At 40.0% G+C, this 22606-nt stretch overlaps 1 protein-coding gene across 2 annotated transcripts in view; it reads left to right on the plus strand.

The window, feature by feature from the left end:
• The first annotated feature begins 2596 nt into the window (after window positions 1-2596).
• The window catches only part of LOC120034403 (insulin-like growth factor 2 mRNA-binding protein 1), a 58860-nt gene continuing 38850 nt past the window's right edge, over window positions 2597-22606 (plus strand). For both annotated transcript variants that reach the window (XM_038980940.1, XM_038980941.1), the window contains exons 1-2: window positions 2597-3276; window positions 4494-4554. In XM_038980940.1, coding sequence (XP_038836868.1) covers window positions 3102-3276; window positions 4494-4554 — 236 coding nt within the window. In that variant the 5' untranslated portion in view covers window positions 2597-3101. The remainder of the gene's footprint in view (window positions 3277-4493; window positions 4555-22606) is intronic.

The raw sequence follows: 22606 nt of genomic DNA on the forward strand, positions 1-22606 counted from the left end.
AACCTTTCCATTTCGACCATTACAAGTATTTAGAGTTATTCATTTTGTTGTCCTCAGAGTATTTTCTCCAATTTATGTTAAGTATCTTGTAATTTGACCTAGCAACCTCCCGGGTTACAACTTCAATTCCCTAGTGACTAATACTTCCACACTGTACCAGACTGAATAGCCTGTTTACAGTGGGCAACGGTCTAAGACTCTGCATCTCAATGCATTAAGGCGCATTATAGTGCCTGGTTCGTATCCAGGCTGCATCACATCCGGCCGTGATTGGGAGTCCCATAGAGCGGCGCACAATTGGCCCTGCGTCGTCCGGGGTAGGCCGTCATTGTAATTAAGAATTTGTTGTTAACTGACTTGCCTAGTTAAATAAAGGTTAAATAAAATTTAAAAAAAAGTACGATAGTATAGGAACCAATTAAGCTTTGACTAGACAGTTTGTTCTAGAATGTTATACTTTTTGCACCCAACAAATTACATCAATGATACAACACAAAACATGCACTTGTTATTTGTGGGTTGACTCAATATTGAGTGACATCTACCATTCGTTTTTTTGAGTGACTGGTGCCATTGGTCATAGCTTTCAACATACACATACACATACTATTACACTGTTGCTAAAACATTATATAGGGCGGGCCAAAGGCTAAGGCAGTTCCTCCTTACATTGGTCTTTGTGAATCTTTATAACCTGGTGTGAAGTCCAAGTCCTCATTATCAACTCAATTATCCCAAAGTGTTCATTATTCTATTGTTTTATGTATTATTGTAAGTGTTTGCCTATGTTTTTTCTCTAATGTTATGGATGTTTTTTCTCTAATGTTATGGTATGTTTTGGCCATATTGCCTTTTACAGTTTTTTAAATCTTATAACTGACTTTTATTATGTGCATATGTGTGTTTGTAAAAGGTTTTTTAAAAGATAAAAAGTTAACATATATCATGTGGTTACATGGAATTTCAAGTTATTGGTATAATAACTATGCAGTACCTATTCTATAGGCTTACTCGTGGCTAATTTGAAACAGAATCTGGTCAGTTTCCTTTCAGTACAATTCGGCCATTGTTCTATCTGCAGTTACTGTGTGAAGCTGAAGAGGTATAGGCTATAGATGATGTAATTAATATCTAATAGATTCTAGAGTATGTAAGTGACACTTAGGTTTTTTCATAATGTGTGATTAATAAAAACATAAACATTTATTTAGCATAAAAATAATTTTGCTATTGGTTCTCAAGCGCACGACTTGCATGTTTCGTATAGCATTAATTGTTGTGATTATTGTGATATTATTGTCAGTTCTATAACACATGTGTTATAACGTGAGTCGTTGCCATGTGTTACAGATAATAAAATTGTTGGAAGATTTTGAGTTTTTAACCCTCCAACGTCTGTAGGCGAGCCATTTTACAACTAAGCGATACAGTATGCCTGTATGCCACGTTGAATACAGTATAGGCTGCAGTCTCAGTAGTCAACCTAATGGCTCAATGCAGCTTCATTATCGTATGATTTATTCAAAGTAAGTGTTCTGTCTGTAGAGATAATTGCATGATTATATTAAACACACGTAACTCACTATAACCTAAGTTCGTGACTGTCCGTCCATGATGAAGTACACGGCGTTCGATGGAGCACACTACGCACACTGACTGCAACAGAAGCTCTACCATTTCCCCTTCCAATGAAAAGCTGCTCTTTGCGCTTTTGGGGCCTGCACCACTGGATCCTCCATTTTGCGAGCTGTCAGTTTCCCCAAAGCCCTATGATGAAAACGGAGAAAACCAAGATCTTCTTTGGCTTTGATTGCCTATTTTGCCGAGTTGTGTTAACCCAAGCGGCTTGGGCGTATTTGCATACCATGACTATTGTCATCCACTCCTTGAATATTGATACAAATCGATGAGAAACTTGTAAGGCTGTCTAAATGGCCAAAGAATAACCTCAAACCAAGGACTCGTTGCTCCAGCGAGGCCTTCTAGTTTCAGGCGAATGCAACAATGTTACGAGTGCTACAATGAACCCAAACAATGATACAATTTCCTCCCACGCGGCAGTTTGTTACAATGTATCTTGCTTGACTGCTGTTGGCCTCCTTGCCTATGTCACAACCCTTTGTTAGAGCCTTTTCGAAAATGAGTTGAAGCTCATGATTTTACATTTATGTAACATCCTCCTGGCGACCAAATTCTTTACCACAATGCATATTCATTGGAGAGGCGGGATGACTTCTAGAGCTGGGCTGAAGAGAGAATGTCATGACCAAATGGTATATGAGCTAAGAGCTGATATTAAACTACGGAGACCACAACTCGCACACGTCCGCCACCATAGTCATACATTGTGTTCCTATCCAAAAACCTGCGAATTATGTATATATTTGTAAAGGACAAAACACACATCCGCATCTTGAAGGAAGTCTCCCCTCCCGGTGACTGATATTCCGCACACAAGCCCAGCACACTCGCGCATGTGTGGGCTACGTATGCATAAAGCCTATACGCACACAGCACCGTGGCATAGCACGAAGGCTCGCTGCGTACACTCATCTGGGAAGCTACGCGGCCAGGAGGCTGGCCCTTTCTCTAGCTACTCGAATACCACGTGGTTTCCTCGCTGCAAACAAAAAAATTGTGAATTCGAGTCGGTTTAGAGGCGGTGCCATCGCCAGGCAGAAGGATCTGTGACAGTGCAGAGTACAACTCGAGGTTGAGGGGCAGAGAGAGGAAAACATTTCTCCCGATCCCGCCATACTTCTACCACTATTCCACCATAACCACCATCAAATTAATTCAAATTGATCCATTCTACATTGTGCGATTCATTCGCTTGGGTTGCTGCAGTCAAGGTTTCTCCACTTCAGTATTGGACTTAATCAGACTACAACACTACCATTACTTTCAACTTTTTTTCCTTTTTCTTTTAGTTTTACTTTGAAAATAAATGTATTTCGTTTTCTTTTACTGCTTGTGGACATTTGCAAGTGTTTTCAACCTGTGATCATCCTGGGTAGTACTATCTTGCTGCGTTCTCAAAGAAAAAAAAGTTTTGTTGCTCAGATTTTTTCATTTAAATTGGAGGACCTCTATTTTTCAACATGAACAAGCTATACATTGGAAATCTCAATGAAAACGTGACTGCGGAGGACTTGGTTAAAACCTTTGACGACAACAAGATTCCATACTCTGGGCAGTTTCTTATGAAAACTGGCTACGCGTTTGTTGATTGTCCGGACGACCAATGGGCTATGAAAGCCATTGAAGCATTTTCTGGTAAGTAATTGAACGTAAATGAGCACTTCAATAGCGTCTTACCTTTATGTAATTTAATTCAATAGGGAAACCACCAAGGCTCAAATATATAAGGGCTTGCCCACTCCCCTCAAGCGTCCCAATGTTAAAGATATGACAGTAGAAGATATGATAGAATTAAGAGACACTTCGAAGAAAATATATTCCATGGGCCTATAATAATCGACGAAAGGTTTATGAAGTGCTTATCCGAACAACAAGATACTCAACTTTTACAGGGAGAGGGGGCCCATCACATAGGCCTACCTATTTGAATGTGAACATCAAGATATCCAGATTTCTCGAATCGTATTATATTTTAGGTCAATTTACATAAACGCATGTTTAGTCCTGGATATGATAGCCAGATACCTATATTTCGGCCCTATGGCCACACGCTTTTATTGTACTTACCGAAGCCTTGCTCTCTGGTGCCTTGTATGACTAGGTTCTGTGTACTCGGTAGAGCTATAGAATTAAATCTTCCACCTCCCCCTTTGGCGAATAGGCCACTATAGCGATTGTAGGTGTAGTTTAAAAGCATACATCGAAACTATTCTTTCATAGATGAATGGCTTTGATTGCCTTGACCATTGCATTGCCAAATTACTCTCCCATTCTTCTCACAAGTCACGAACGGGCTTGATTTCCTTAAATGCATCTTCATGATTTCCTACATATGTAGCATGTGACGTGTGTTCTATATAGCACGAAGGACGCCATGCTGCTCGTGTGTTAAGCCTGAAATTGATCACTAAGAACTCTAGGGCACGCAAATGTGTATCTTCACCTTTTAATAAATGTTTGACAATGTCCTTTTCGAACGGCCTATTAAGTTATACGTGTTCTGTTTTACTGTATGTGAATGAGTTGTGAAAGATCAACAATGTGTCTACGTGATATAGGAGTTGATGAGTTAATACACAACGCAATTGTTGAATGGCTTTCCAGTTGAGCCAAGAGGGTAACTTCTTGCCCATCATCTTTGAATGACAGGCCTATTGCGTTATTAGACCCTAACTACAAATCTCGAACATTTATTCGTGCACCATTAGACAACGTGAGACACACTTAAGGAACACACAACTCAGTCACGTGGTAAATATTATTTCCATATGGCAAATAAATACAATACGTTTTCTACACTGAATGGAGGACATGGCCTCGTTTTTTTTTCAACATAAACATTTATTTTACAGGTAAAGTGGAGCTCCATGGGAAACATATTGAGGTCGAACACTCTGTCCCTAAGAAGCAAAGGTATTTAGCACCCTCCCCCAATAACACTTCAATTGTTGCATCTGGTAATGTATGGATTCTGCTGCAGAAGGGACATGTTGCTATTTAAGTTAATGCACGCATTAGATGTCGAGTTATATGCCTGGTGTGTGGATGTAGTAGTACGACTCGCAAATCCAATATTTGAATGAAGTTTTTTGTATTTAGTCTACTCTTTCATTATATTGCTGTGAACGGTGTGGTCCTACTCATGTGTGGAGTATGTGGTGTCACGAGTCTTGTCTACGTATGCACTAATGGCTACTCTTAAAACGAAAATGATGAATGCCCATTAACTATTGGAACACTTATTTGTCACAGAGAATATAATATTGGTTGCAACGTCATCACTTAAATACCTCATGTTCATTTTACCTCCCGAAGGCCTTGTCATAGGCGTAGGCCTTCCTGTGTGCAGAATTATTTATTTATAAAAAAAAATGTGTAGGCCATAGCTACTTTTCACATTTTAAGTGTCATGTTCTGAAGTTTAATGGCATTAGTTACGTGATTACATTGTGTATGTTGGTACTATATTTTCATGCACAGCCTAGAGACAATCGATTTGCTATGTCAATATGTGGGATTGAAATGTGTTTAATTCACGTCACGGCAACTACTGAAACTTCAGTAATTTGTTGCACAGCGATTATTCATTATGAAGAGCGAAGCCTTTAAATTACGTTTTTGCTTTTATTGCACACGAACGTTGTTTTGGTGTTGTCTGGGCGATGTTTTATTATGTCGAATCACCAATAAATTTGGTCTCTAGGTTAGAAATGTGAAAAATACTGTTTCTGGTCATTAATCATGAAGTAGGCCTGTAGAAAATACATGGTTATATGTACATGCATAGGCTATGCCTATTCTTGCTCTGGTCTAATTCGTATTTTGTCATTAAACATACATGTGTATGTGTGTATGGCAGTAAACACATATTGTGCTGAAATGTAATGCAATACTCACATTAATTCAATGGACCGTTCGGTCAAAAATTATTTCAGTAGCCTAGGTTATTTATCCTATCTATTTAGACGCTATAACAAAATGAGGGCATTGAGCCCTCCCTACATTACAGTTGACCCAGTTATAAAAATTACGAAAGTTTAGCTTAGTTTAAAAAATATTCATTACCATTAACCTTTGAACACACTTATGTTATTTTAAATTATTAGTCTAGGAAAGAGCGGGTTTGAGATTAGGCTGTAACAGTTGTGAGGTTTGGCTAACAGTTTTTAATTCAGGTGTAGGCGTACCTTTTTTGTGCATTTTTTTTTAAACGATATTTAGTCAAAGGCAATTTATTTTGATTTACTAAATATATTCAAACCTATGTTAGGCCCTATCTGTAAAAGTGGTATGTATGTAGGCTGAGGTAAACGTATAGACTACATACAAGTCTGTAATAGACGGTAGCCCTGACAAGGAAAAGTCATGGCTGTATTGCAATAATAATATAAATATGTTTTATAACCTACCATTCAAGTGTCATTCATTGGTGGATTTTATGCCTATAAGTGAAAAACAATTATAACCCTAATTGATGCATATAGGAATGTATAACCTTTGTCTGAATAACAAATGCACGGATATGCATAGGCCTATGGGCAATTTGAACGAGGCTATATGTCCTAAATTACCAATCTTGAATGGCTTAGATAAATATAGTTGTGTTGAGGTTTTCGCCCATGAAATAGCCTACATTTCAGTGTTACTGGAGAGGCCTAGTTTTGGTTATACACAACACGTGGTCACCCCCACTGATAGAAGTCATCCAACGTCACTTGAGTGGGAAAAATGGCGAGCCTCGTCATGAATGGCAAAGGGTGTCCTTTTTCTTTCGTTCATTCACTGCTGCAAAGCTCTCACTCCTCTCTGTGAATGTAGCAAAACTGTTTAAGTTTTCTATTCTGATGATCTTAGGCATCTATAGGCTTTACCATGAAGTTAAACATAGGCTAAAAATGAATGTTTCGACTAGGCCTAATATCTTGCTGACACTCAAAATGGCCGCAACAACTCAACTAGCGGTGGCCAAATTATGTTAAAACAAGCATTAGGAATTTAAATTCACGCAAATACATGTTTATAGTTCCCTCATTGTCACCCGAACATATAAATTGTAGGCCTATCAATTATTTGGGAATTATGTAAACGCTAATACAGTAGCATATGCCGAGTTGTGTTGTTTTAGATTTCCAATGAATATGCTACGCAAAGCCTCATTTGATTTTGATGAGAAGCCCGGGCATAGGAGCTTTAATGAAAAACATTATCATTTGAAGAAGGTGGTCATTATATGAGGTATTAGACAATGGTTCAAACTGCTCATTTGGCTCAGTCCTTTTCTTGAGCAACCACGTGACTCGAGTGCAACGCCAACTCATTGTTCCATCTCATTTCGTCTACTGTAAAAACACTAATTTGGACAAATAGGCTATTTGAAGTCACTTCAGCATATTATCTTGATCTCGTTTGTTTTCTGCATACTGGTGCTTAAATTAGACTACTCTCCAATATTGAATCTATATTGTGTATTTATAATTGTTTCTTTGTATTGGCTTACGTTGTCACCCTTGTTGATTAACACAAATATATATCTTCACAAGTCGTGTTTTTTCTGCAGCGTCCTAAGTATTGAGGTGGGCTAAAGCCCGTGAGTGACGTAGACCTAGAGTACGATGTAGAGTTGTGGTTGTGTGTCAGAGAGAGGGCGCGAGAGAAAGGTGAGAGGGGGGGTGATAGAGGAAGGATCTTCAGACATAACTCTGTCCCTCCTGACATAAGTACATTCACCATAAATTAGAAATGTATTGACGTTGAAATGTCCTACAAAATCAAATCAAATGTTATTTGTCACATGCTTCGTAAACAGCAGGTGTAGATTAACAGTGAAATGCTTACTTACTATTAGAATTAAGCTGTTGTGACAACTCCTAGTTTGTATCTGATGTTTTAAGAAAAAATGGGAGACGTTGTTTGAGATGAGTAAGTTAAAGGTGCAATATGTAGAAATCACTCCGCCATTTCCTGGTGGCTAAAATTCTAATAGTTCATCTGATTTCAGTTTGTTTGACAAAACAAGCAAGTGTAGAGAATCATTGTACATTCTAAACCGCTATTAAATATATTTTCAATAACAAACAATATTGTATTTTAAGCTGTTTGAAGCTGGTGTACAAATTGAAAGTAAAAGACCCCAAAATTAAACTTAAGAACGGGAAGCATAGAAATAGCACACATAGAACAGATCTACCGCTTCTTAGACTTGATTTCAGTGAGAATGAAAGATCTGTTACTCACATTTCTATGTGAATTTGGTCGGGTCACCCAAAAAGTTACATATTGCAGCTTTAAATGTTATCTATTTTTGGCATAGTTTGCCACAACTCTTAAAAGCAACTGTGGAACATAATGGGTTTTTTTGTTGTGAATTTTCAGATTTAAAGGAGTAGTTCAATATTTTACAACTTGGTGTTAGATGCTTCCACACCCTGAAAGTAGTCTATGTGCCAGGAGAAACTGTAATCCATGGTTCAGTTGTCTTTATTAAACAGCCACTACAAACTTCAACTAACTTTAGCCACCACAAGCTAACAATCAATGGAAGGGATGGGAGGATGTTAGCATTTTCTAAATGGCCAAATCACCTTTAAGGAACATCAAACCAAATATGGAGTTGATTTGAACTGATTTCAGGTGATTTGCAAATACTTTTTTAAAAACGTGTTCCTTTGTAGCTCAGTTGGTAGAGCATGGTGCTTGCAACAGCAGGATAGTGGGGTTGATTCCCGGAACCACCCATATGTAAAATGTATACAAGCATGACTGTTAGTCACTTTGGATAAAAGCGTTGCTTGTGTTAGCTGAAATTTGTAGTGGCTGTTTAATAATGAGATCTGAACACTGGATTACAGTTTCTCTTGGCCTATAGACAACTTTCAGGGTGAGGAACCATCTAATATCAAGGTTGTAAAATAGTGAACTACTCTTTTAATATATGTGTTTTGGTGTGGGTGTGTACAGCTTTTGTGTGCACCACACCTCTTCCACTCACACTTGCACACAAACCCATGGCCCTGCTTCACTGCTTTAAGCTTAATGAGGAATGCTAAATTAGCTCGAGCATGGCCGTCTGCAATGACGTGGTGGGCCTATTTTGATGTGCCTACACTTCTGAGAGATGTTGAAACAAAGGGAAGTTCCAGACCCCCTCTTAAAAGCCAGGTGCTGGTAAATGTTTTTATTTACAATAGCCTACTACCTCCCCCACATCACACCCCCCTCTAGTATCACCCAACACCACCCTGAGAGAACCTGAAACAAAAAAAAGAAAGGTTGGTGTCCTGTTGTGACATCATGACCAGTGTTTGCAGGCCTCCAGGCCACTTGTCTATGCCCAGTGGGATGCAGCGATTGACAATTGAAAGCTTTGGGCACATCTGTATTTGGGGAGCAAGGTAGTTGCTGGAGTGCTTTGTGAAAAAGAAAACATGCCGCCTGTACTCCTGATTGCGTTCATTACTGTAAATATCTATATATTTTTTTACTATTCTGTAATTATCCTCCCATTTGCCTCCTATCCATCCAGTATGGCTTTCTGTTACTGTTGCGCTTATGTGCACAAAAGACGTTGTCCTCTGGGTTTTATAGAATTGGAACTGAATGTATTAGTTGTGTTCGTCCTCTTATTGGTTGCAAGAAACATATTAGCAAATTTACAGTTTTAAAGTACGGTGGTGCTCTTTGTTGTTATATAGAGGGTTAAATGGGGGGGAAAAGGTTACAAGGGTGATTTTATTATGAGGGAAAAGCCCAGTATATGATTATTCAAATAATGTTTCACAAAGTTTAATTGAAAATGTTTGAAATTACTTTGAAATGTACATTGAAAGATGTAAAAAAAAACAGGTCCTATTGTAAACAAACTTCCTTGAAATATGTGGCACATATGAAAAGTCCTTGATCTGCATCAATCAAGCCCCTAGTAGTGCTGTAGTATTGCTCCCATTGCCTGTCTCAGGCCAGCAACCAGCAAACTCACTGTTTCTTCCTCTTACGATTGTTCTACTACCAAAGGCAAGGCGAGGGCGGGGGCGTTGGGAGAGAGGGGGTGCGACCAATCAGCTGGCGAGAACACCTGTGTGCAGCGCCGAGAGGCCGTTGACGCTGCAGCACACAAAAAAGGCAGTCCCTTGCTCCCTCCCTTTCCTTCTCTCTCTCGCTCTTTCTCACACACACACATCCACTCACAGCTGGCACACACACCCCAACCTCTCACACACCCAGAGTAGAAAGACTTGTTCTGCGCTCTATTCCATTCCTGATACATAACTTTTTGCCAGCCAGGCAGAATGAGAGAAAGAGTGTGCGTGCGAGCATCTGAGTGAGTGAGTGAATGAGAGAAGTTGAGACAAAAAAAGAGAAAGAAAGAAAGAAAGAGAGCTGTCGTATACATGAACGGCGCGCTCCTCTACAGGGTCATATGATTAGCTGCTCGCTCTCTTTCCGGGGCTTCAGTTGCGGATTATAGTGGAGGGAGAAGAGCCAGGGACGCTGCATGGAAGGACTTCCTTATGGGCTTTCAGAAGGAAAGAAAATCTAGTGGGGGGTTGTGTGGGTTGTGGAGATGGCGAGAGAGACGTGTCCATTTCTGTGTGTATGTATTGGAAAGAGGGAAGGGAATCTGTTGGAGGGGGCTAGCTGAGGGGAAATGTGCACCGTCCCTTTAAGAAACCCCCAACCCCTTGCTAATGTGTCTTCCCCCTCTCTGGTTTGGACCATCTGTCCTGTTTTTAAAGGGGTTGAGTCCTACTCCCTTCAGATCTTCTCACAGCTTTGGACTTGCCATGGACACCACTAGCCTCTAAATCCACCCCAACCCTGTCCCCCTCCCAACGCACACACATCAACCAACTATGGCTGCTGTGGAAAAAATGCAGGGGGATTGGCAACGTGTCTCATAAATCTTGGTAAAAATGTGAACCGTTGACCTGGAAGAAGCCAAGGGTGAAAAGAAAGAAAGGCAGAGGGAGAGGACAGAAAAAATAGGGTATCTTTGGGTTTTGTGTTGAATGGGAGAGCCTATATGGCCGTGGAGCAATGGAAAGGAGCGACCCACTCGGCTGGGGTGAGTGTGCAGCCAAATGGATTTGTCTCCGTGTGTAGGAGTCAGGCTTTTCCGAGCTACAATTGAAATGCAAGGGAAACCAACCCATCCCACCCTTCACACACACACACACACACACAAACACAGCAGGGAGGCCCCGGGGTAGAGTTGAGTTGCCCCTGTGTGGACGGACGGAGGCTCGTCTCACCGTCCCACTCCACTCCATCCCACCCATCCAAGGGCACGTCACCCAGAAGAAGCCTCCTTGAGAGTGTATTTCTCCAGGGGTGGCTCTGCACCAAACAGCTGGATAGAAAGGGCAGTTGACGGGGCAGATGAGCACAAAATGCACAGGTTAACTATAATAACAAATTGGGTGGGCATTTATGATGCATTTTAAAATGTGTTTTTCATGGATTAGTAGACGGGTTGAGACTTATAGCTCAGACACTGTGGTAGGCCTGTCAAACATTTGCCTTCAGACAGTAATTAGCACCTCTGAACAGTGTTGCCAGTCAATCACTTTTGTGTTCATCCAGCAAAGACCTTGAAGTCATCAGCCACTCAGCCATGTTAAAATACTCCAAACCAGAAGGTGGCAGTAGCGTTGTTTGGCAATACATGTCCGTGTGTGTTGCTTCTTTTATGGTCTATATTCCAATGTTGGCTAGCTATATAGCTAGCTGCGCTAATGTTGCTATTTTATAGAACGCCAATAGCTAGATAACTACCTAACAAGATGATAAGATCATAATCCCCTACTGCCAGTGCCAGCCCATAGCCAAATATTTAGCTAGCTAACGTTAACATATTCTCTAGCTAGCACAGCATAGCTAGCTAGCTAGCTAAGCAGACTGACATATCATGGCAGCTAACACAGGCAGCTGCTTCATGTAAACAAATCCATTGTGATTTAATTATAGTGTATATACTAGTTATCTAGCTTGGAGGAAGTGTTTTGTGTTGTGTGCATTGCACTAGTGCACTTCGCTAGTTACCATCCCATAAGCTACATTGCATATGAAGTGTGACTGGCTCATGACATTTAACCGTGGATGTAAAATGCCCTACTTTTCCCTTTTGTTGTCACTCCTGTTGGCTTCCTCACGTGGGGGTTTATGCTCTCTGATTGTCTTAAAGTCAAGTTGTTGGCCACTGACGAGCATTACGGTTCTACAAGTAGAAACGGCAGGTTCATTGCTACCGGGTCGGCACGAAGCAGGTACCAGTTTTGTCCTATCAAGAGAAGGAACGGCATCCCACAGTGATACATTTCTGTCTGATTCGTGCTTTAGGTTGTGCCCATACACTTTAAAGTACTTTGTTAAGTTAAATCCGGTCCTTTACTTTCCTTTATAATATTATACAGACTGTTCAATTTGGTTTGAGTAAAAACATCGACGTAGAGTTAAATAAATGCCATATAGAACATTTATGAATGGAGTAGAACTGAAAGTAAGCGTGCCTTTTGTGATGTCTAGCCTGAATCTGAAGAGCTTACACGACTAAGGGGAGTTTGTTGATTTGTTTTAATTTATCACATTTATTTACTCTGGATAACACAGTCAGCGGATGTTTACTTACTTACCTCACTGTTCCTGGAATACAAAGTCTTCAGCCTCGCTGAGTCTAGCAGAACGTCTTCACCCCCCCCCCCCCCCCCCCCCCCCTCCCAAAAAGTACTTCTCTGTGTTAGGGGCCTCCCGCCCTCTCACCCCTGACCTCTCTTTGTGTACCTTGTGAACCGGCCTCTGGATGCTCGGTTGGGTGAGGAACACAGTAAACACTCTCAAAGTTTCCCCCCGGGACAAAGCGGAGGAGGGGAGGGGTGTGTGTGCATGAAGGGGTAGGGAGACGGCAGGCACTGCCCCTTAGACCTAATTACTTTAAAATATATTTTGCAATGGGAGAAATTTAAGATCAAGGAGCTATAGTTTTTTATGTCAGTGGTTCTTGTGGCAGAGTTATTCGGTGTAATGAAAGTCCCTCTCTTGCTATCCATGTGGATCTTTTCAAACCTGAAGTTGACTGCTTTAAAATGTAACAGTGCTCTATCGTTTTTTTTTGTTGTTGCTGCTTTTATAGAGTTTTTGCAAACTTCACGGGAAATATGTGTACCACGGGCACATGTCAAAGGCACATTTTTCTGAAATATTCTTTCTATCATATGAACTGTTGAGGTTGGGAGATGTTCTCTCTTTAAGTTGTCACATACAGCTTCTGCTCCAATATGATGCAGCTTTTTGTAAATAAATTAACCTGACACAGTAACAGCTAGATCCGACTGACATCCTCGTATTTAGTAACTTTGTATTCAAATGTATTACACTATCAGTACGTTTGCTGTGGTCTGTGGAAAGACCCATATGTGGTTGTCTTACAGTCACTGCATTCAACTAGGTAAGTCTCTGGATAACAGTGTCTGCTAAATGACCCAACTGTAAAAATGTATTCAAGGACAAAGGCTCCTTTAACACTGAATACCATCTCCCCTCTAAATGTGGAGAAGGTTAAAAGATGAATAGCATTATGGGTGTGCATCTTGTGCAATCTTCTTCATTTTGTGAGTTTGACTCATCAAATTGAATCCGTCTGGAGGTCAAACATCCTTATTGGATTTCTTTCCTTGACTTTGTTTGGCTTTCCAAACTCGATGCGGACAAGCTTGTCTCGTTGCCTTGTTATGGCTTGTTATGAAATTGTCTATCGGTGCTATGTCTATCACGCCTGTTCCTTTCTATCCTTCCGAGTTGAAATGGAAAAGCAAGGCCAGAGGGAACAGGACAGAGCCTCTGTATTCTGCATCTGCAAACCCAAAGGAAGCTAAGATAAGCCTCCGGGCTGCAGCTCTAGATGGCGTACATTACGCTGCACCTCTCAGCACCTTTGGCCACAGTCAATCCACAGGGGGGTCAATAGGCAAGACCAGAGTGTCACTGTAAATGACTATATCGATTCATTGGAAATTGAAGGACGTTAGAACAAACGAGTGATAGACAATCATAAGCTACATCCCACTGCTAAATGTCTTTTTTCGTTTCACTGTGTGAAAATTCCAACTGGGTACATTATTATAAAGGTGTGACTGGCTTATCTTTATGTCTGTTTATTAAATCAACGGATATTGAAGTAATGTTTTCATTGGGAGAAACTAACATCTTGTTAAAATCTTATTACCACTTCCTGTGCTATAATATATAGTGCTGCAGAGAGTTTTAATGTAGTTACATTTGGGCGTCATCAAAAGATTGCTGAATATTTTTCACATGTAATTCACATTAAGTTAATGACCCACGTTGTACACAGAAACACTTGACATAGCATTTATTTTCTCAAAACTTTGCTCTTCATTTATTAAACAGTTGAAATTAAGCATGAATTACTTCACAGTTTGAATGGATAAATGTTGATTATTCCTTTCAAAGTGACCGAGCTATTCTTTTTCCACGGTATCCAATTGGTAGTTACAGTCTTGTCTCATCGCTGCAACTCCCATATGGACTCGGGAGAGGCGAAGGTCAAGAGCCATGCGTCCTCCGAAACACAACCCAACCAAGCCACACTGCTTATTGACACAATGCCCACTTAACCCGGAAGCCAGCTGCACCAATGCGTCGGAGGAAAGACCATACACCTGGCGACCGTGTCAGCGTGCATTGCACCCAGCCCACCACAGGAGTCACTAGTGTGCAATGGGACAAGGACATCCCTGCCGGCCAAACCCTCCTTTAACCCAGACGACGCTGGGCCAATTGTGCGCCGCCCCATGGGTCTCCCAGTCGAACCCAGAATCTCTAGTGGTACAGCTAGCATTGCGATACAGCGCCTTAGACCACTGCGCCACTCAGGAGGCACTTCCTGAGCTATTCTGATGTTGACTATTTGTGTAGTTTTTTGCTTGAGTATACATTCATTAGTTCACAAATACGTTTGAATGTGTTTCCACATTTTGAATGGATAAATATTAAATGCCAAGATGTTGATTATTCATTTCATAGCCAACGATGTTGACAATTTGTGTAGTGTCAACAATCTTTCTCTCCTTAGATTTGGTTCACAGAATGAGAAGAGTACCTTTTCACTAGCTCTGTTGCATTTAATCACCTCTTCTCATAAAGGACCCAAATGTTGTTTGCCATGAATGTGCTTCATCATCCACCTGGCTGATCAGCCAGGGCAGCCATTTTGTTCTAGAGTGCTCCCTGTACACTTGGACACCAATGAGCAGAGAGCCTAGTGGGCGGGGCTTCCCCAGTCAGTCCCTTTGCTGTTCTGCTCTGCTTTTTAAGAGGTGTTGCGTCTCATCGTGTGGATTTTGCAACTGTGTTCCCATCTCCTGTCTGTGGGTGTCACAGTGGGGCTTCGGCACTGGAACGTGGAAGGTTTCGTTCGGGAGAGAGAGGGTCTTTTTTTGCTTGTCTTCAGAAATCCTTGGGCCACTTCTCAGTGATGTAGTCCATGGGTTCCATAGTAGAGGGGGTAGAGCTCTAAATTGTCTGCCAATTTCTATACATTTTCAACAACATCAAAAATCCTAGTTTGTATGTCTTTAACATCCAAATCCTGTTTCATATGAGTGGATTCCCACTCAGAGCCTAGCTCTCATCATTGACTCACAAGGGGGTTTGCAGATCCCAGGTGTGGAAAGCGTAGGTGCTGTAAACCTTGTTAAGGACAAGCAACAGATGAAATTCCAGTGCACATCTTGTATGTACCGTACAAGGTCATTAAAGAGCTGAGGAAGATAAAGCTTTTGTGGACGGCATGTCCTTTGGCAAGTTGATTTCTACATTTTCTAAGTCAATGAACTGTTGAGAATTAGTTCCATTTTCATAATACATTTCGAATAGCTCAATGGAGTTATTGAAAGACTGTCTGCAGTTTGAAGTGGGAACGTGATGTAATGGGATTCATGGTAGTAGCCGTAGTAGCACGATCTAAGGATTGTGGAGTTGTGTGGGGCCAAAAATTCATAATTGTGTTATGTTCCAAAATTAACTTACGATGGGGTTCTTGGATTCTAATCAGAATGTTTACCTTTTTGTAATGAATAACTATTGATTTATGAAATATTGTTTTTCATATGAATCATGATCTAATGCTGGTAACATGTTTGCCCTTAATGGAGAAGCTGTTAGTACTTTTTGAAAACTGTCTTCAAATGAATTTGTTAAATCTTAATGACATTTTCCATAGTATTGAATTGAAAAATGAAATATGTCTTTAAAGTATGTAACATGACATCACATATAAAAGTGTTACTGAACCTTACTGAACTGTGGTTTATAAACTAATTATTTTGTTGCATCACAGGTGAGAAAGCATTGGTTTTTTTAGACATCCAAAATGTCCAATTATTGAGACAACGAAAATAATTGTGACTGAATTGAGAATAGAGTTACAGGTCATTTATCTATATTTTAAAGTACGTCTTAGTGACCAAATAATAGCTCTGTCCTTCACAGGTCAACACTCTCGGTATTGCCATGCTCTATCAGTGCATTGAAGTCATCGCCATTTTCCCAACTAAACTAGTTACTGAAAGACTGGACTACTTCATGTAAACCTTCCCATACAGTTAAGAAGGTTATGATGTATCTGAGGCACATGCAAGGGCGGCTTGATATTTGTTAACAGTGATGTGTTAATGAGGTTTCCCTTACCAGATCCATTGACCTTGGTGACCGTTTGAGTTTTTTTGTAGCCCTTTCTTGCAGTCTAAAGACCTAGTGATCTCATGGGTGGAATGTTATTCATATTTGTAATAACTTCATAATTAATTTAAAAAATAAATAAATAAACCGCCAAAAATCCAGTGTTTCTATGTCAAACGCTTTTCTTATATTTCAGTCTTCTGTGATGTATATAAAGTGTAATATTGGGATGCAAACTGTTATACAATGTTATACACTTCAAGACTATAGCTGAAATTGTACAGGTAGGTGTCTTCTTATTTTTTTAAGCCCATAACCATGTGTATGAGGTGTATACTTTTGTTTCAACGTAGATTTGTTTAAGACTACCAAGAAACACTCTGTGTGACCCTGATTTAGCCTACTCCAGTATTAAGGAAATACTTAAATATATACAAAAATAAGCCTATGTCAAGCTTTAAAATGTGTATAATTAGAGGGCAACATCAATGGAAGAAGATAGACATAGTCTAATGTTAGTGAGGATGATTACTTTAGATGTATGAAGATCAGTGTTTGGATAAGTTGATATAGACATGTCTCTGCTGCAATTCACATCTTGATATAAGGTGGTAAGAAGTGGGTGTGTCAAATGATATGTAAGTATTTTATTATTATTATTATTATTCTCTTATGAGGCCTTACAGAGCCCAGTGAAGACCCATTTTCTCCCCTCCATTCTTTTCCCCTCTATCGCTTCTTCTCGCTCTTTCTCTTTCTCGCTCTTTCCCTCAGTCTCACAGCTCTGACTCTGAATCAGTTAAAATGGAGCCTCCAGGTCACATGTCTGCCAAACAGGCATGTGCTGGTATGGCCATGCTATCCCCTTGCGCACGCACGCACGCACGCACGCACGCACGCACGCACGCACGCACGCACGCACGCACACACACACACACACACACACACACACACACACACTCTCTACAAGGCAGAGGGAGCGAGGGCAGCTTACAAACCTACACCCTTACTCGACCCCCCTCCCCCATACCCTGAGTGAGCCACCTCATACTAGTCACTTCCTCATACTGGGAGTGTGTGCCATGTCACTCACAGGACACATGCTCACATGGATGTGAGTGTGGTGTTGGATTTCTGGATTAAGATTTATTTACTGAGTTGCTGAGCACGTAGATCGAGGAGCGATGAGATCTAAATCTATTGAAATATGTTCCATATTGATTTGATTTTGTCCAGCAGACATGTATGGTTGCTTTGTTATTTGAGAATGCACGACTCTATTTTTCCTCCCCAGTTGTGGTCGCAGGCGTCATTTCAGTCTCATACGAAAAGGATGAGGTTGAACACACTCTGACCGATGTTATGAATAAAACTTGTTTTTGTAGGGTTTTCAGTTAAGGGTCTAATTAAAATGACTGGCATGTTGGGATGCCATTGGGTCAACATTTAATCCTTGTCTTCATTATCCATATACAGATAACTCCCAAAATAAAGGAAACACTTGAGTAAACGAGGGTTCTGGCGGCTCAGTTATGGAGTGGGGTGCATTTTCCTGGCATGGTTTAGGTCCACTCATCCCCTTAGAGGGTAAGGTAAACACCAATAAATACACAGCCAGCCCTTCTGAGTGATCACCTTCAGCCTATGGTGAAGCACTTCTATCCTGATGGGAGTGGTCTCTTCCAGGATGACAACAGAAGTATTACTAGAAGTGAAGAGGAATTTAAACACATTTCAAATCACAAAATAAAGGAAACATCAACATAAAGTGTCTCAATAGGGTGTTGGGGCCACCACACTTTATGTTGGTGTTTCCTTTATTTTGGCAGTTACCTGTAGGTTTGTTAACCAAGGTGTTGATTGATCTCTGCATAGTGAGTTTGAATGTGTTTCAATTCCTCTTGACCTCTAGTAATACCTTCGTTACAAGACTTTGTTGATAGTTACTTTATTGAGGGAAAATGTACTTACTATGACTGTGATATGTGGTTGACTCACCTAGCTATCTTAAGATGAATGCACGAAATGTACGTCGTTCTGGATAAGTGCGTCGGCTGAATGACTAAAATGTAAATGTTAATATTTTGAGTCTGGGAGTTTGATAGATTCGTTGAACGTTGATTAAACACACATGTACAGAGAACCCCTGCCGTTTTATCATTTCTTAGAAGAACTTCTGATACCTCAAGTAAATGTGAAAAAAGATTTGCAATCTACCTGAAACCATGCAGTGGAATTATGACGTAGTGTGTCCTTGCGTCAATGTTCAAGTATTGAGCAAAATGCTTGACATAAACGTTATTTGTCAACTAGTTTAGCTGTATTAGTTTGAACTCGTTATTTCTCTCCTCTAATGCTATGTGGACTGTACCAAACATAATAAATAGTTAACAGAGTTGAGCTCTAGTGTTTCTTAAAAATGTCTTTTTTTTACTAGAATCCAGAGCCCAAATATCTTTGCCATGTTGATCAGCAATGATCATTACCTGACGTTCCTCTATCAATGTTTGGGGCAGCAGCCATGGCGCTGTGTTGTGTGTTGGAAGTTGCACATGAGGAGGGAACAAAACGGCGGGAGGACGGGCGTGGGTGGGGCGCCTTGGCTGTTCCTAGGAGTCAGTTGCATATAGAGTGGACTGGCCCCCACATTCTGGACGTTCTATAGGTACTCGGGGTTCATTGATTCAAAACAAAGTCAGAGCTGACGTCACACCCTCCGAGGAAGAAACCTCCCTCTTGTTTTTGAAACACAGAACATTGTGGCTCCAGTTCTCTCTCTCTCTCTCTCTCTCAATCTCTCAAAGTGAACTTTGAAGTTGGAGATGCTTGTTACATTTAGTGTTACATTTAGCAGAGTTTTCGAGTAAGATTATGAGAACTGTTTGTGGTCATATTGATGAATATGGATATTTTGGTAGATGTTTTTAGAGGCAGGTTTTAAGTGTTTATTTTTGTTCATCTGTTGATATATGACTGGGGAAAACAGAGGTACATGAGCATTGTAGTCAGTGATTACCTCACGTTGTTACCTTTGAAGTGTTCCAATTTGATCAAGGACTCTAAATTCTCTAAAAGTCTTCAAATCTTATTTAGTCAAATCCTTATTTAGCTTTTTAAAGGTAAATTGGAAGAATAACTTCTCTGTTCTTCTAAAGTGGAACTCACAGAAGGCTTCTGGTTGGACCAAGTTTATAGTTAACTAAAGATGATGGTGTTGTTGCCATAGAACTTTGTGGTTGAAGAATTTAGAAACAAAAATCATGTTTTTGAAAATAGACAACAGTATCTGCTGTGGTGCTGGATAACCGAATGCTTTGAGCAATTGGATGTCACTTACCAGGATGTGTATGTGATAGAAAATTACATTCTTTCCAGAATTGTATTTTTTTTAAACATTTAAATCTGGCAATGGAAAGGCTTTACCCCAATGCTGACCATTTGGAGAGGGTCCTATAAGTTGAACTGGAAATAGTACTGTATAATTGAGTATAATACAATACAATTTCTGTTATTACTCTATGGATATTAATTTGTTATTCAATTATTTTAATTTATGTGTAAAGATATGTAATAACTTTTTGGAGTATGTTATGTTAATTAGTTGTAAAGGTTTCTGAGCTTAATTGACTTGTAAACAAGTGGTTTTGAATTCAGAACATTGCAGTGGTAACATTGTGATTTCATTAGGGTGTGGGCACAATGCTTTAACACTATCAGATTTAAGACAACTAGCTTTTCACAATGTTTTCATTTTTCAAATTTAGGAGTAATATTTGTCTCCTCTCACTCTCTATTCTCACTTATAGTCATGTTATTCACTGTGCATCCTAAAGTTACTCTGATAGTTGTTTTACATCAGAGTTAAGCAGAGAATAAAATGTATCTTGATATATAATAAAGCAACAAAATAATCATTTGACATTACATCAACTTTAATGTTGTTCAGTTTTCAAAGTTTATTTTTTTAAATTTAAGTTCAGACAATTATCAGTGATTGATATCAGATTTATAGCAGTAGGCCTAGGTCTATATCAGTTCTCTCAGAATCAGAATCACCTTCATTCTCCAAGTACATTGACACATACTCGGAATGTTACTTGGTGATATGGTGCTGCTAGTGATAGACAGCATTTAGAGACAGAATACAGAAAACTGAGTTTAAACAAAGTTTACATACTGTACATTTTATACAACTAGGTAGAGTGAGCAATTATGCAAATATACAAATGTTCACCAGTGTTTTCTTCATGTAATTGTTTCTTGTTTCTTTGGTGTAATGCTTTATATTATTAGTGGGGAAGAATTGTTGATCTTAAAGAATTTTGTATGGAAATATGTACATTTGTTATTATAGTATTCAAAGATTTAGAAGTTCTGTTCATAGTGTACATTAGATAGCAATGAGTTGACTACACTAAAGTTGTTACTCTGGCAAAACAATGTGGATAAACTTGAGAATTTTGCATTTTTATTTGGGTTTATATAATACTGATGTTAACTATAATTCGTTCAACTAGTAGGCATTCTCCCTTAGCCTTTAATTATTTGTTTGCGATCATTGGCATGATGCTTGCATGCGAAATGAGTGAGAATCCCCTATGGATGCTCTAACTTTTGACAACGTAGATCTAAAGTTTGGATTCAGATGGAACATATTGTTGTTATCTTTATGCTACGTTATGATTGCAATTAAGAAAAACATTTTGCACGTGTATGAGGACCCGTGAGGCTTTGATAATTAATGTTTAGGCTATAATGCATATAAAATGTAGGCTAACCATTTAAACACTCCTTTAATCTCGATCTCATTAGAACCAGCAGACATGTCGACATCAAATTAAAAGCGAATGTAAGGATGTGCGGTTAGGTTTCTGTTCCATGAGTCATGTCAAACGTTATAGCAAGTAGCCTACGTGGTTCTATTCTACACGCTATGAGGCTTTTGGCTTCTCCTGAACAGTGCAGCGACGAGAATCAAATCGTCCACGTCAACTGTAGCAATGATTCATCTGGCACTCGTCGAAAACAGTTCACATGTATCAGAAATGTGTCATTGCTCGATATCACCAGCATAGCCAAACCCTTGCTATGTACCCCCTGTATGCGTCAGGCGTGCTCTCTGGCATACATTGTAGCCACACGCTCCCTCCTTTCTTCTATCCAATGACTGCTTCTATCTTCTCCCCCTCCCCTCCCTTTCTCTTCTCTAGGTGGGCGGTGCAGCTACTCGGAGAACCGCCTCTTCCACGATGCTGTAGTACTCTCGAGTAGTTTACAGACTTTATGAATGAAGGCAGGTTTTCCTCCTAACAGCAGCGCTAGGCTGTAGAGCGAGCGCTAGCAGCTGAGCGATGGGGGGAGGTGTGTAGTCACGGTACCGACAGACAGAGAGAGGAGCAAGAGTGTTTGCATCCTCAATAGAATGTAATGGACAGTCCTAGCTTTCGAATGAAATATAGCCAGACGTGCATTCATAATATGTAGATTTACAATGTTGTGCATGTCTTCGACTATGGTTGCATAGCCTATAAAACTACAATGGCAGCTGTTTGGGTTTTTTAGTGTAAGTTATTAATAATATATTATCTTTATAAGCGTTTGTTTTACCCATACAGGAACCAGGCCAGGAATTCTCAACATGACACTCATCCATATCAATTTATTCAATAGGTGACGCCCAGATGAATTGTGCTGTCACTGATGTTTCTAAATGTTCTGGTATATTCTGCGCTGCCACATGTGACTGTATTTCATTGTGGTAATTGGGCGTTGTCAAATAAAAATGGCTGCCAACTTGCTGGCTCATATGGTTCAGACTTATCTAGGGTGGTGTCATTCGCAGTGAACTAGAAAATCCGGCTTTACCGACATGTGTGTGTCTAAGAGCCCTGTAAGTGTTTATTAACTGCCACCGCCGCAAGTTATATGCAGTGTTTTGGTTTTGTTTATATTCTAAACATATGCATTCTCATTAGCCAAGTGACCGCGAATTCATCCCAATATCTGTCTGATTCAGATGTTTACCCGTTGGGTTCTGCATGGCAAATATGGAATATGAACAGAGAGTCAAATAAGGCAAATAGCCTTCGGTTCTGATTATGAGTTTATAGACCATATAGCCTAATGAATGAGGAATGTTTAGGCCTGTGGCCTCAGTCAAGTAGCCTAAATCTCTATATTGCTTTTTGGACACCCGAGATGTTTTTTGGCGACAAGTAGTCCTGTGCCTATGCCAAAACTGGATACAGGTTTCTAAAGACTATTGTCTTTT

Source organism: Salvelinus namaycush, chromosome 41, assembly GCF_016432855.1.
Source record: "Salvelinus namaycush isolate Seneca chromosome 41, SaNama_1.0, whole genome shotgun sequence".
NCBI lineage: Eukaryota > Metazoa > Chordata > Actinopteri > Salmoniformes > Salmonidae > Salvelinus > Salvelinus namaycush.